Consider the following 12,659-nt stretch of genomic DNA (forward strand, 5'->3'; position numbering starts at 1 on the left):
CAATAAGAACATCAAATTCCTGCTAACAGTCATCGACTTATACAGCCGCTATGCCTGGGCAATGCCTTTGAAATCGAAGACGGGTATCGCCGTGAGAGATGCGTTCGATGAGATTGTCAGTACATCCGGAAGGACACCGTTAAAACTCTGGGTAGACGAAGGCAAGGAATTCTACAATGCCCCCATGAAACGATGGTTATCACAACACAACGTCATCATGTACAGCACCCATAACGAGGGTAAAGCGGTGGTGGTCGAGCGCTTCAATAGAACGTTGAAGTCAAGAATGTGGCGTCACTTTACAGAGAAATCCACGAACACGTACCTCAACGTCCTACCTCAACTACTAGACCGCTACAACCAGTCAAAGCATAGAAGCATTGGGATGACACCTACCGAAGCATCGAACAGTAGAATACCAAAAGATGCAGATCAACAAGACCCCCTGCAGTCGAAACCCAAGTTCAAAGTGGATGATGAGGTGCGCTTAACCGTATCTAAGCGTCATTTCGAGAAGGGCTACACTGCAAACTGGACGGAGGAAGTATTCAGGGTGGATGACATCCTACCAACATCACCACACACCTACAGGATTCGTGATCTGATGGGAGAACACATCATCGGATCGTTTTACGAAGCAGAACTGCAACACGCCAGAGAGACCGGTTTGAGATTCGATAAGGTGTTGAAATACAACAAGGATCAACGTCTTGTGCAATGGAAAGGCTACACGGATAATAAATTCAATACCTGGCTCACAAAGAAGGATGTGAACAGTCTTAGATCATGATTCACAATGTCATTCATATGAAAAAATAAAATATAAAATAAATGAAACGAGTGCTCTGTACGCGGGTTGACTTGCATCATGATCCTGCACGGGTAGTGATTGTTGGCGACTGTCCATCTGTTGGATGCCATGCTGATCCCACCACCACCACCACCACCACCATCACCATGACCACCACCACCACCCACCCACCCTTCTTTCCATGCTCGATGACATTGTCGATAGGTCGCTGATGTCTCATCCAGCGAGACCTTGGTGAGCTTCGGTCCCAGTATATATAGTCAATTTGAGCCTTCCCTCTTATGCATAGTCGTCCTGGTCGTTTGGTACAGTTGGTGCTTTCAGTACGAGAGGTTGCGGGTACGAATCCAGCTTTGTTACATGATGCGTTTTTTCTTCTTCTTTACGGTCCGGGTATAAATAGGTGATTTGAGCCTTGGGTCTTGTGTGTAGTCGTCCTGGTCGTTTGGTACAGTTCATGCCTTCCGTACGAGAGGTTGCGGGTACGAACCCAGCTTTGTTACATGATGCTTCTTTTCTTCAAAGCCTCAGACAGAAAGGACCTCAATGATTGTTTCAACTGCATGCCTACTATGACCTGGCCAGGATACGCATGCCATATAAGGCATCTTCCACCCACTATGGAATATGCCTTATTTAAAAACTACAGCATATACACCTTCCCTATAAGGACACTTCACCCTACTATGGAATATGCCTACTATGACATCATCCGTGTACAACTTCCCTATAAGGACACTTCACCCTACTATGGAATATGCCTACTATGACATCATCCGTGTACACCTTCCCTATAAGGACACTTCACCCCTTTATGGCACATGCCTTCTATGACATCATCCGTGTACACCTTCCCTATAAGGACACTTCACCCCTTTATGGCACATGCCTACTATGACCTCATCCGTGTACAACTTCCTTATAAGGACACTTCTCCCCACTATGGAAGATGCCTACTATGACCTGAACCACGTGCACCTTCCTTATAAGGACACTTCACCCCATATATAGACCAATCCCAAAGGTCAAAGGTCACATTCCTTCTATGGACCAATCATCCGTATTTGGAAAGGTCAAAGGTCACAGCAAAGGTCAAAGGTCAAAGGTCATCTTCCATATATGGACTATTCATCCTTATATGGAAAGGTCAAAGGTCAACACCAAAGGTCAAAGGTCAAATGACATCTTCCATATATGGACTATTCTGCCTTATATGGCAGGTCAAAGGTCAAAGGTCAACTCAAAGGTCAAAGGTCATCTGCCATATATGGACTATTCTTCCTTATTAGGCAGCCAGGGGTCAAAGGTGGGATTTGAGCCAGAACCCCCATCGCACTATACTACTCCCAGCAGCTCGCTTTGCATACGTACACCCTTCAGCAGCCTTCGTGCCTGGCTCTCTTTGTTAGTTGCATTGGCTCGCATGACTCTTGCTCCGTGTTTTCACCCACCCACCCACACCGACTTCATTGTGTTACAATTCTCATTCTGTAGCACCCCGCTTATACTACTAACCTCATTCGTCTTCCAAACTCACTCTGCTAAACAAAAACAAGCAGGGATTGGGCACTGAACTCTCAGTAGCTGGCAGCATTCTCTCTACTCTCCCGAATCCCTCTATTCGGTTACTGCCCTTGGCAGGTCAGCCGCCATTTCGGTCTCACTCTCGGTCCCCGCCTCTGTCGGGTCGGCCGCCTCCATGGTTACACACTGCCAGCTCCTTCGCCCAGTTACCCTGTGGTGCCAACCAACTACTGCTGTGTCTGTGTGTGGGTCGTGTATGCCTCCGCGTACGGAGCATGCGTTAATGAAATGCAATGGCTCCTTGTCTGAGCTGGTACCATCCAGCATCACCCTATCTACATACACAGGAAATCCAATCAAATGTCTGGGTGAAATCGAAATGAAAATGGCTTTGGGTGGTGTAGAGGAGAATGTTCTGGTCAGAGTTACTGAATGTGATGGTCCTTCTCTCTTAGGCCGGGATGTCTTGTCCAGGTTTACTTTGCCATGGAAATCTATATTCAAAGTGGGCACTGGCGGGCAATCCACTACCGATTTCGTTAAGAAATACCCGAATCTGTTTGACAACTCCACTGTGGGTACGGTGCAAGGGGTGCAAGTAAAGCTGCACGTGTCAGATGAGCAACCGGTCTACAAACGAGCAAGACCAGTACCTCTAGCAATTCGACAGCGGTACATCGACGCGTTGAACAAACTCGAGGCTGATGGGGTGATTGAGAAAGTGACGCATTCCGAATGGGCCTCACCAACGGTACAAGTAGAGAAACCAGGAGGAGGATTACGGATTTGCGCAGATTACAGTGGGACTATTAACAAGCATTCAGAATGTGAACAGTACCCACTCCCCACCCTCGAGGAATTGTTGCACAAGTTGGGCCCGGGAGGGAAGTTTACCAAACTCGACTTGTCCCAAGCATACCACCAGCTAGAGGTAGCACCGGAAAGCAGGAAATACACCACCATCAACACAATTCAGGGCCTGTACCAGTACAAACGCTTACCGTTTGGTTTCCACAGTGCCGTATCCATTTTCCAAAGGGTAATGGAAGAAACCTTGGTTGCGCTACCAGGCAGCGGCGGGTACATTGATGATGTGCTGTGTACCGGGGAAAATGATGAAATCCATGAGGAAAACGTGGACCGGGTACTCCATCGACTGGATGAGAAAGGTTTCAAATTGAATCCGGAGAAATTCTGTTACATGGCTGAGGCACTCTCTTACTTAGGTCACACGATCAGTGGGCAGGGCGTCTCCCCTTCAACAGCCAGGATACAGGCACTGAAAATGGCCAAACCACCACAGAATGTTGCCGAATTGCAATCTTTCATCGGTTCTGCAAATTTCGTGCGGAAGTTTGTGCCTCATTTCGCAGAAATTGCAGCTCCTTTGTTCGACCTCTTGAAAAAGGGTGGGAAATGGCACTGGGAGACCACTCACGAGCAAGCTTTTGGCAAATTGAAGGATGCTATGTGTTCAGAAGCCCTACTGGCACACTATGATCTACAAAGGCCAACAGTGTTGCAAGTGGATGCTTCGGGAGTGGGCCTTGGCGCAGTCCTACTGCAGAAGCAGGAGAATGGCGAATTACGACCGATCGCATTCATGTCGCGTAAGCTGACCCCAGCAGAGTCACGCTATGCTCAAATTGAAAGAGAAGCATTGGCTGTGGTGTTCGGAGTGACCAAATTTCGCCAGTACCTACTCGGTAGAGAGTTCATAGTGGTCACTGATCATCGTCCACTCTTGAAGTTACTGGGAAATCACGAGGATGTCCCCACTCTCGCCTCTAATCGAATCAAGAAATGGGCATTGCAACTGGCGGCGTACGATTACGAAATGCAGTATCTCGCGGGGAAAGAAAACGTCCATGCGGATTTTCTCTCGCGACAACCAATGCAATCTGTGTCACCGAGTGAGGAGGAGACCGTCACGGTACAGGTCTTGCTTATCGAGAACGACTCTATAATCAAAGCGGCTGTGGTGAGAGCAGAATCGGCAAAGGATTCTGTATTGGCTAAAGTAATTCGCTATACGGTTAATGGGTGGCCTGCTGAAATTGAGGAAGACCTCAAGGCATATGCTAGCAAGAGAATGGAATTGTCTGTGGAGAATGATATCTTGTTATGGGACAACCGGGTGGTGATTCCTAACTCACTTCGAATGCTCTTGCTACGAGATCTGCATGCAGAGCATTTTGGCATGGTGAAAATGAAGCAAGTGGCCCGGCGCTACTTGTGGTGGCCCAATATTGACCAGGATATAGAATCTAAAGTCAATGCGTGTTTGCAATGCCAAGAGAATGCCAAATGCCCACCGGCAAAATCCGGTGTTTGGTCATGGCCTACGGGTCCATGGAAACGGATACACATTGATTTTGCCGGGCCATTTCTGGGAAAAATGTTCTTGGTGGTGGTAGATGCTTACTCTAAGTACTTGGATGTAATACCCATGGCTCATGCAACCAGTGCGACCACGATTTCTGCTTTACGCCATCTGTTTTCTGTGTTTGGTTTGCCTGAGCACTTGGTTACAGATAACGGCAGTCAGTTCACGAGTGCGGAATTCCAGGCGTTCCTGGATGGCAATGGCATTCTACACACAACAACGGCGCCAGGTCATCCAGCAACTAATGGCCTCGCCGAACGCTACGTTGGCGTCTTCAAGCAGAAGATGAAAGAAATGTCGAACACTGGTGAACCACTCAACGTCAGGCTCGACCGGTTTCTCTTAGCGCATCGAACAACGCCAACCACCAGTGGGAAGACGCCGGCGGAGCTGTTAATGGGCCGGCAACCGAGAATCCGGCTCAGTGCATTGCGGCAGTCTGAGAGTCATCGGCAGGTCAAGGTGTACCAGGAGAGCTTGACTACGCCAAAGTTTAACACCGGTGACGCTGTGTTCGCCCTGAACTTTGGTCGTGGAGCAACTTGGGTACCAGCTACTGTAGTGCATGTCCACAGCCCTCACAGTTTCGGAGTACAGGTGGATGATGTCGTCTGGAAGCGCCATAGGGACCAACTACGACCGCGGGCGGTGCAGTTTGGCCAAGTACCCGTTTCTTCTTCTGCGGACCAGGCGGTCGCACAGCTGCCTACACCGACCAGTGACCCGCCGGCAGTACTAGATTCTCCTCTACCACTTCCGGACGCTAGCAGCAACAGTAGCACTGTCAGGCCGGATGATACGCTAGCCCCAGCAGCAGACGCCGTAGGAGTCGAGACGGCTCCCAGTGTTGTTGCACCGGCACCCTTGCGTCGCTCCGACCGACATGTCTCCGCGCCCAAGCGCTTGATTGAGAACTGCTAAGTATCCGTACTATTGCCTTTGAGTATGTATTGCTTGTCCTGTTACTTTGATCTGATGCGGCCTGAGTGTAGGAAGTGGACATTTCTGGGCCAGATGAATATTCTACATGTAGGTCATGACGAACAGTCTTCACATAAGATTGTTTTCGTTCAATTCATTGAAACATTTGCATGGTTTCTCTTCCGATCTGATCTAATTCCCCAACGCTATGCAATATTGGCTGACTTTATCTGTCATTCCTAGCTCGATCTATAGCTCAGCTCTCATGGACTATTCTGGAAGCTGCAGTAACTGTTATAAGTATATGTGTGCAATGTGTTTTTTGAACTTTTTGCTTTTGTATTATCTGGCCGTTGTAGTGTCACCAGCTATATCTGTCGGCGCCAAATTTGACTGGCTCTTTGCTTATGTTATAATTTTACCCCGGGGAAAATTCTTGGGGGGCGATTGCTGTGTACGTGATGTGATAAGGCGCGCATGCGCGCCTGGGCTCGTGGCTGGTTTTGCATGCTTGCTGTGCTGGACTAGGTCCGAGAATGTGAGCTCTCTTTTCCTTGTCTTTCTGTTCCTTGATTATTAGTATATTACAATAACTGTACGAACCTGAGTAATGCTGTGTGTGGGCCCTTAGGGCCAGACATAACATCTGGACTGATCATTACTTTGCTACAAGATTGCAAGACAATTAGTGTGTGCATTTTGTTCACAACAATGCAACATCACAAGGAACTAAAAGAAAATGTGCCGCACAGTTCTTTCCACATTACAGTGAACAGTACACGTGTTAAGTCATTACCTTCTCCAGGGCAGGTACCAATGGGTAGCTAGCATGCTGCTTCAGAATGCTCTGCTGCACTGCATCCTTCCGCAGTCGAAACATGTCCAGACGGCGATCAGTATCAATATCAATCTTCAGCACCTTCTCTGCCAAATCTGCGGTCGATTCCGATGACGACCGGGTTCTTCCAAGCACCTTCGAGAATGATAGAGGTGAAAAACATCATTTGCGATGTATTCGTTCATCAGGGACACATGGAGAAGGGGAATCCATACGGATAGGATTAGCTACTAGACAAGCATGGAAGGTAGCCATGGTGCAGTTAAATTGGGGCTACCGGCCCGGACTGAAATAGGGGGTGCATGATTATTTGAAAGTAAACTGACTGATCCGATACGAGTATGAAACTTGGGTAGTAGGGTGCAGTCTTCTTTTGTCTTCCCTCTCACTGCATATACGGAGAGCAACAGCCGATTGCTCTCAATTGCTCTGCAAGTATCGCAACATCTGTACTGGGAGTAAGCCCATATAAGTTATGTGTGCTGTGATGGTGCCATGCCATGATCAGCCCTGGCGTCACCATACCTACCTGTTGTACATAGGAGTCCAGCATATCAAACACAACTGTGGCCCTCTCCTCCACAGAATCACCATTTACAATCTATCGCAGAAACAAGAGGGGGCAAGGACAGTCAAAAGGCGGTCAAAACAAAGACAGTCAACACCTTGGTTTAGTGACCACTATAGGGAGAGCCAACCGGTCTTGAAAGATCACCTGTAGTGAGAGACCGCCTGTAGTGAGATACCACTTGTCTTGGGAGACCACCTGTCTTGAGAGATCAGCTTTTTCAATCCGCAAACCATACATTGTGACCTGTGCCGAAAGATCACCTGTCCATAACGACCAGCCGTTTCCGTGCCCTGTGGGTCTCTAATGATAGACTGTGCAGTGAAGCTGGTGTTGACCAAACTAGACAGGACGCATGCACCTATGACTTAATCACAGCCTGGGAGTATGCTAGTCGTAGACATCTGATGCATGAAATTGATCTGCTCGGGAGCGATATTACGCAGGCCACAACAGCCTGTAATGGCAGGATCAACATCGAAAAAAGTATGAATACAACATTACGTTAGCTTGGTTGTCACATGTGGAGTCAAGAGGAGTGCCAACAAGAACCACAGTGTATAGATACTTGATGCTGAACAGCCAGACATACGAGTAATAGTCACGTGACCACAATGTGATGGGGAGGTGGCACAGCTTGAGCCAGGCAAACATCATGCGTGAAACACACCCTTCATGTCTTAGGACAATTCTGCAAAAGCAGAGCACGAGCAACGAAAGAAAGTGCTGGAAACCTCAATGCTAAGTACTCACCTTGGACTTGCTGGACTTCAAAATTTGTTTCTCAATTGCTGCATACAATGCAGGCGTTCTGCCGTCACTGCCCCTGCCGGAATACGCCCGATTGCTTCTGCATGGATTAGAAGCAATACAATACAACCTTCCAGCTCGGCACAGTGTCACATCTGCACAAGCCCAAGCCAACTCAGAACTACACTGTACTGTGCACCCAGGTGAATATCAACGTTATTTTCTCAACAAGATTGCCAAACTCACTGGGCACATTGGCCGCTCACTGTCACAGTTTTCTGATGCATACTCGCAAAGAGTGGCATGACAGATATGGTCTAGTCCCCATAGATGGAATTATCAGCCACTACGAGAATATCAATGGCTTCCAAGTGAAAGTAAACATGCCACGGTGCAATTTTATTGCCACCGGTTTCTGGTGAGTGCACTGTTTCAAGTGTTTTCTACCAAATGAAAGCGATAACAACATACTTGAGCAAAGCTGCAGCCTTCTGTTGCTGTGGTTCAGACTCTCCAGGATGTCCGCTGTCTTTACTTGTGCGATTGTTGTTGAAGCAGAAAATGCACAGCTCACACTGGCCGTCTTTCGACAGGCTCCCCTCCACTTCGTCGCGTGTCATCCTGGTGGATAAGTACATACGCATGTTGGAACAGAAGTTAGGCAAGACATGTATACACACATGAGTCGGCGTTTGCGTTGAAACTAGGATAGAGCTCACGTAAGTGGGAGAAACTTCAGTTCAATCAAGCCGGCTTTTGAGTAGCATTAAATTTTATTAAAATAGTTTGTCATTCCTGTACTATCTTCATCATATCCTAGAGTGTACGTATGACGTCAACCAAGGGCGTTTACCCTTGTCAAGTCAGCAGTAACTCTGCGGTGAATGGTGCTACATGTACTTGCAAACTGCTGTCATTGAAAAGGTTGCCTGGTGCCTTTGAATCTCCTTTTTTACCGCAATACACCATTCTTTGTGGCGGAGCATTACACTGGACCGTAGTGAAGGTTCCAGGTCCAAATCTCGGTGGCGACAGTCATCTTCCCTCAGACCTTGTCCCTTCTCATTTCCTACTAATGATACTCTCTTTAGTTACCATAATGGTCTCCCCAGAGTCGCAGTAATTGATACTACATTACATGTATGAACTCGGATGTCTCAATATCCTTGTCAGTTTTGTGCCTTGTTGCTGCACTATCTGACTGTGTATTATCTCGTTACCGTCCTTGGTGGACTCTTAGTCATACATAACTACTTCAGTAACTTATAGGTCCTTTTTCTCTTTACATTACATGTACTGCTGGTTGACGTGATCATTCACTCAAGTGTTTAAAACTAGCAACTTATAATCAAACATCACCATGTACCAACATAATATTATGATCACCCATGAGTTACCTGTTGATGTCTTCGGCAATGAATGAAATAAATGCGTCGCAGTGTTCGATCTCCTGACGGACAATAGCACGCACGCTGTCCGTCTGTATTGCACAAAGAAGGCAGATATCCGCAGTGATTGTGAAGATCAGGATGACCAATGATTTGCAATGCACACACAACATAATCATAATTATGCCAGTGTCAATTGTGATGGGTTTGCTCCCACACTGGAACTCGTGCTATTCCGCCGACTTGACTTGACTCATTCCTAGAAGTCGCAACCACTATTTCGTCAATTGTGATAGTATCTTTTCAGAATACGCAAACTCCATTGCAACCAATTCATTAGCTAAGTCAATCAAGAAACTCATTCGAGCTGGTCTCCGTACTGCATTTGAAAAGCCGGAGGAATATGTTGCTACTCAAAGTGTCATGCTTTCGAAATGATCCGGCGGCCGGTAGGTTAGTGCAAAAGCTACCGGAGTCAAAACCTGCCCACCATTAATAGCACAGGGCCAGTGCTGGAGATTTAAGAAGACTCGGAATCCAGCAAGTGTGGTACCTGTGATGCCGATGGCGTGGAACAGCGTACAAGCTGTGGTGCACTGGAGGACGATGGCAAGCAGTTGACCAGTGTTAGGAGGCAGCCGTTCCTGGCACACCAGTGCTTCAGCACAGTGCACCGCTGCACAACACGACAACATTGTAAGAACAACGAAATACCCAGTTCAGTCACACTATCGATGCAACAAGCATGACTCCTACAGGTCTATAGAGTGCACCCGTTAGAACACTGCACTAATGCGTCCATACCCTGGAGCAGATCGACGGGTGCATTTATGCTGGTCTACACAATGGAACAACTTTCCCTTATGCCATCAAGGGCACCATGCAGAGAATGAAGAGAGAGAGAGAGAGAGAGAGAGAGAGAGAGAGAGAGAGAGAGAGAGAGAGAGAGAGAGAGAGAGAGAGAGAGAGAGAGAGAGAGAGAGAGAGAGAGAGAGAGAGAGAGAGGAGAAAGAGAGGAGAGGAGAGAGAGTGCTGATATGAAAGTTTACCTCAAGAAAGTGCTTCACCTCTTCTTCCACGCCCAGGCACCCAGACACACATACCACCACGTCAGTGACCGGAGCCACATTGACTTGGGAAGACAGTGTGGCTCCACCTGTAAATCACAAACAGAACGGTTTTAGTCTATGCCCTTACCAAGCTTCGCTGTACTTGTAGTGCAATACCTGCTGCCTTGAGTGAGCATCCACAGCATAGTCTGTTCCAAGCAATCACGCTGCAAGAATACTCAAGTCCCTGTAGTGACGTGGAGTGTGCTTTTCATGTGTACGTCCGGCTAGTCTAGTCTTGCAGTTAGACGTTGCAACGTTGGTCTAGTCTTGTAGTTAGGTGAGACATCGGTCGCTCCTGCCATGAAGCCTTTGTGACAATACATGTACTTACTGGCTTTGGACACACATGCAGTCTGTGTGGTGTTTCCATCTCTCTTTCAATCATTGAAGAGGCCACCTGTCTCTAGACTACTGACCGCTCATCTCCTGCCCCCCCCCCCCCCCACTGTACCTCAGCATACATTCCAACATCTGTTGAAAGGCAATTTGTTTCTAGTGACCTCCAATATCCTGCCCCACACCATGCCTCAACATACGATGTAACGTACATGTACATTCCAACCTGTTTGGAAAGATCACCTGTCTCTAGTGACCGCTCATGAATCTCCTACCCCATTCCAACCTGTTTTGAAAGACCACTAATGTACATGTACATGTAAAACAGAGCGGTTCCAGGCTGTCCAAGAGAGTGCTCAATACAGGGTACACTGTATATAAACCAGTGCTCATCCAGATTTACTCATTACTCTTATCGTTTGATTGTTTGGTTTTACATGTACATGTATAAAGACTGGACTGGCACTCTAGTCGTAGTACTCTGTAAAACCATGGCCGGGATGGTGGTTAGAGCAATGTTTCACTGCGTTCCCCTTACCAATAGCGCCTGGAGGTGTAGCCATGCTGATCATAGGATTGACCACTTCCTCACCCGGACTATATTCACCAAGACCCAACGGAGCCGTCTCCGATGTCGGAGTGGCAAACATGTCGCTCAGGTATTCCTGACGTCGGCCATGCACCGCACAGCTGCCGCAATGCCACTGTGCCGATTGCTGAATGCGACGCTCGAGCTCCTCCTTGGTGCAGAGCAGGGCACTGATCTCTGCTTCCTTGTGGTCTCGGAATGCATCGAAGGCCGTCAACACCCTTTCCTTTTCCATCTCGATGCTCTTGCAACGCTCCAGTGCATCCTTCAGCATGTCTGCAGCTGCATTCTGCTTTGTTTGCAGTTTGGCTACAACACCCTGCAACAGCTTAATCTCATTGCGTAAATGAGCGTTCTCTTCTGATTTCTTCTGCAGCTGCGCCTCGCTCTCGGCAAGTTGCTGCTGGAGTGGGGATCTGGCAAAAAGCTGGGCAGTGTCGGTGATTGGTGGTTTGGTACGTGTATCTGGTGATGGCTGTGATGGCCTGCGTGGAAGCTTGCTGGAACTAATGTTGGGTGGTTGTGTTACTGCTGAAGCTGCGGAAGGAGAGCGTTTGAATATGAGTTTCGTCTTTGGTGAGGCTGGTGGTTCTGCTGCCGGTTTTGCTGCTGCTTGGGGAGTTGTTGGAGTTGGTCCATTGTCTGTGCTCTGTGCCCGTGTGGACGACACTGACTTTGTTATCAGTCGTCCGTGGGATGATTGCTTGCTTAGAGTTCCCGACAGTTTGCTCGGACTAGGCGCTCGCGACTCCAGTACTTCACAATCCAGAGACGCGTCAACACGCTCCAAAGACGACTTGAACAAGTCGCTGCCGCTAGCGCCCTGGGCCTGACCGTCAGCGACGATTAGCGCCTCGCTAGTGATTTGCGACGCCTGAATGACCTGTCCCTGTCGCCTCGTTGAACTACTTCCTGCACCCATTGCCTTTCAGCTCAGCATGGATTCGATCGCTACACACACGCACTCTCTCTGTCCAAGATGGTGACTGCCTCCATTGTGCTGTGGGTGGATCATGCTCGTGAAATGCCCCCCAACGCTCATCTTTGTGCGACCGTCCTGACCCTAATCAAACAATACATCGCAAAGTAAATTAGTTGCACAATTGTTGCGTGAACGAGAAGATTCTAGCAGGCTGGCTAACCGCATTGGTGTTTACTAGCAGAAGCCGGGATAACAGTAAATTTGAATGGGGAGGCCAGAACTTCAGACAAGAAGCTTTTCAGGTTAGAGGAGAAGATGAAAACAGATCTTGTAGAATTATGATAATGACGTAGACTTTCTGCTTTTCAAGTAACTAACTAGTAATAATAGTTTTCATTGACTCGGATCGGAACGTCAAGCACAAGCAAGTCTTTGCCTGATCCCTTGACCCCATGTTTCCTAGGCTACGAAGGGGCTTTGTCGCCGCCGGCGCCGGCGCCCTGCACCATGATGA

The 12,659-nt window shown here is 48.1% G+C and overlaps 1 protein-coding gene across 2 annotated transcripts in view; it reads right to left on the reverse strand.

The window, feature by feature from the left end:
* Positions 1-12,500, reverse strand: part of LOC135817539 (nephrocystin-3-like) — a 61,892-nt gene extending 49,392 nt beyond the window's left edge. For both annotated transcript variants that reach the window (XM_065330748.1, XM_065330749.1), the window contains exons 1-8: positions 11,173-12,500; positions 10,236-10,342; positions 9,740-9,862; positions 9,196-9,278; positions 8,270-8,419; positions 7,802-7,898; positions 7,010-7,081; positions 6,439-6,615 (exon numbers count right to left, since the gene is read on the reverse strand). In XM_065330748.1, the coding sequence (XP_065186820.1) occupies positions 6,439-6,615; positions 7,010-7,081; positions 7,802-7,898; positions 8,270-8,419; positions 9,196-9,278; positions 9,740-9,862; positions 10,236-10,342; positions 11,173-12,145 (1,782 nt within the window). In that variant the 5' untranslated portion in view covers positions 12,146-12,500. The remainder of the gene's footprint in view (positions 1-6,438; positions 6,616-7,009; positions 7,082-7,801; positions 7,899-8,269; positions 8,420-9,195; positions 9,279-9,739; positions 9,863-10,235; positions 10,343-11,172) is intronic.
* Between the last annotated feature and the right edge of the window lie 159 nt (positions 12,501-12,659).

Source organism: Sycon ciliatum, chromosome 5, assembly GCF_964019385.1.
Source record: "Sycon ciliatum chromosome 5, ocSycCili1.1, whole genome shotgun sequence".
NCBI classification, from domain to species: domain Eukaryota; kingdom Metazoa; phylum Porifera; class Calcarea; order Leucosolenida; family Sycettidae; genus Sycon; species Sycon ciliatum.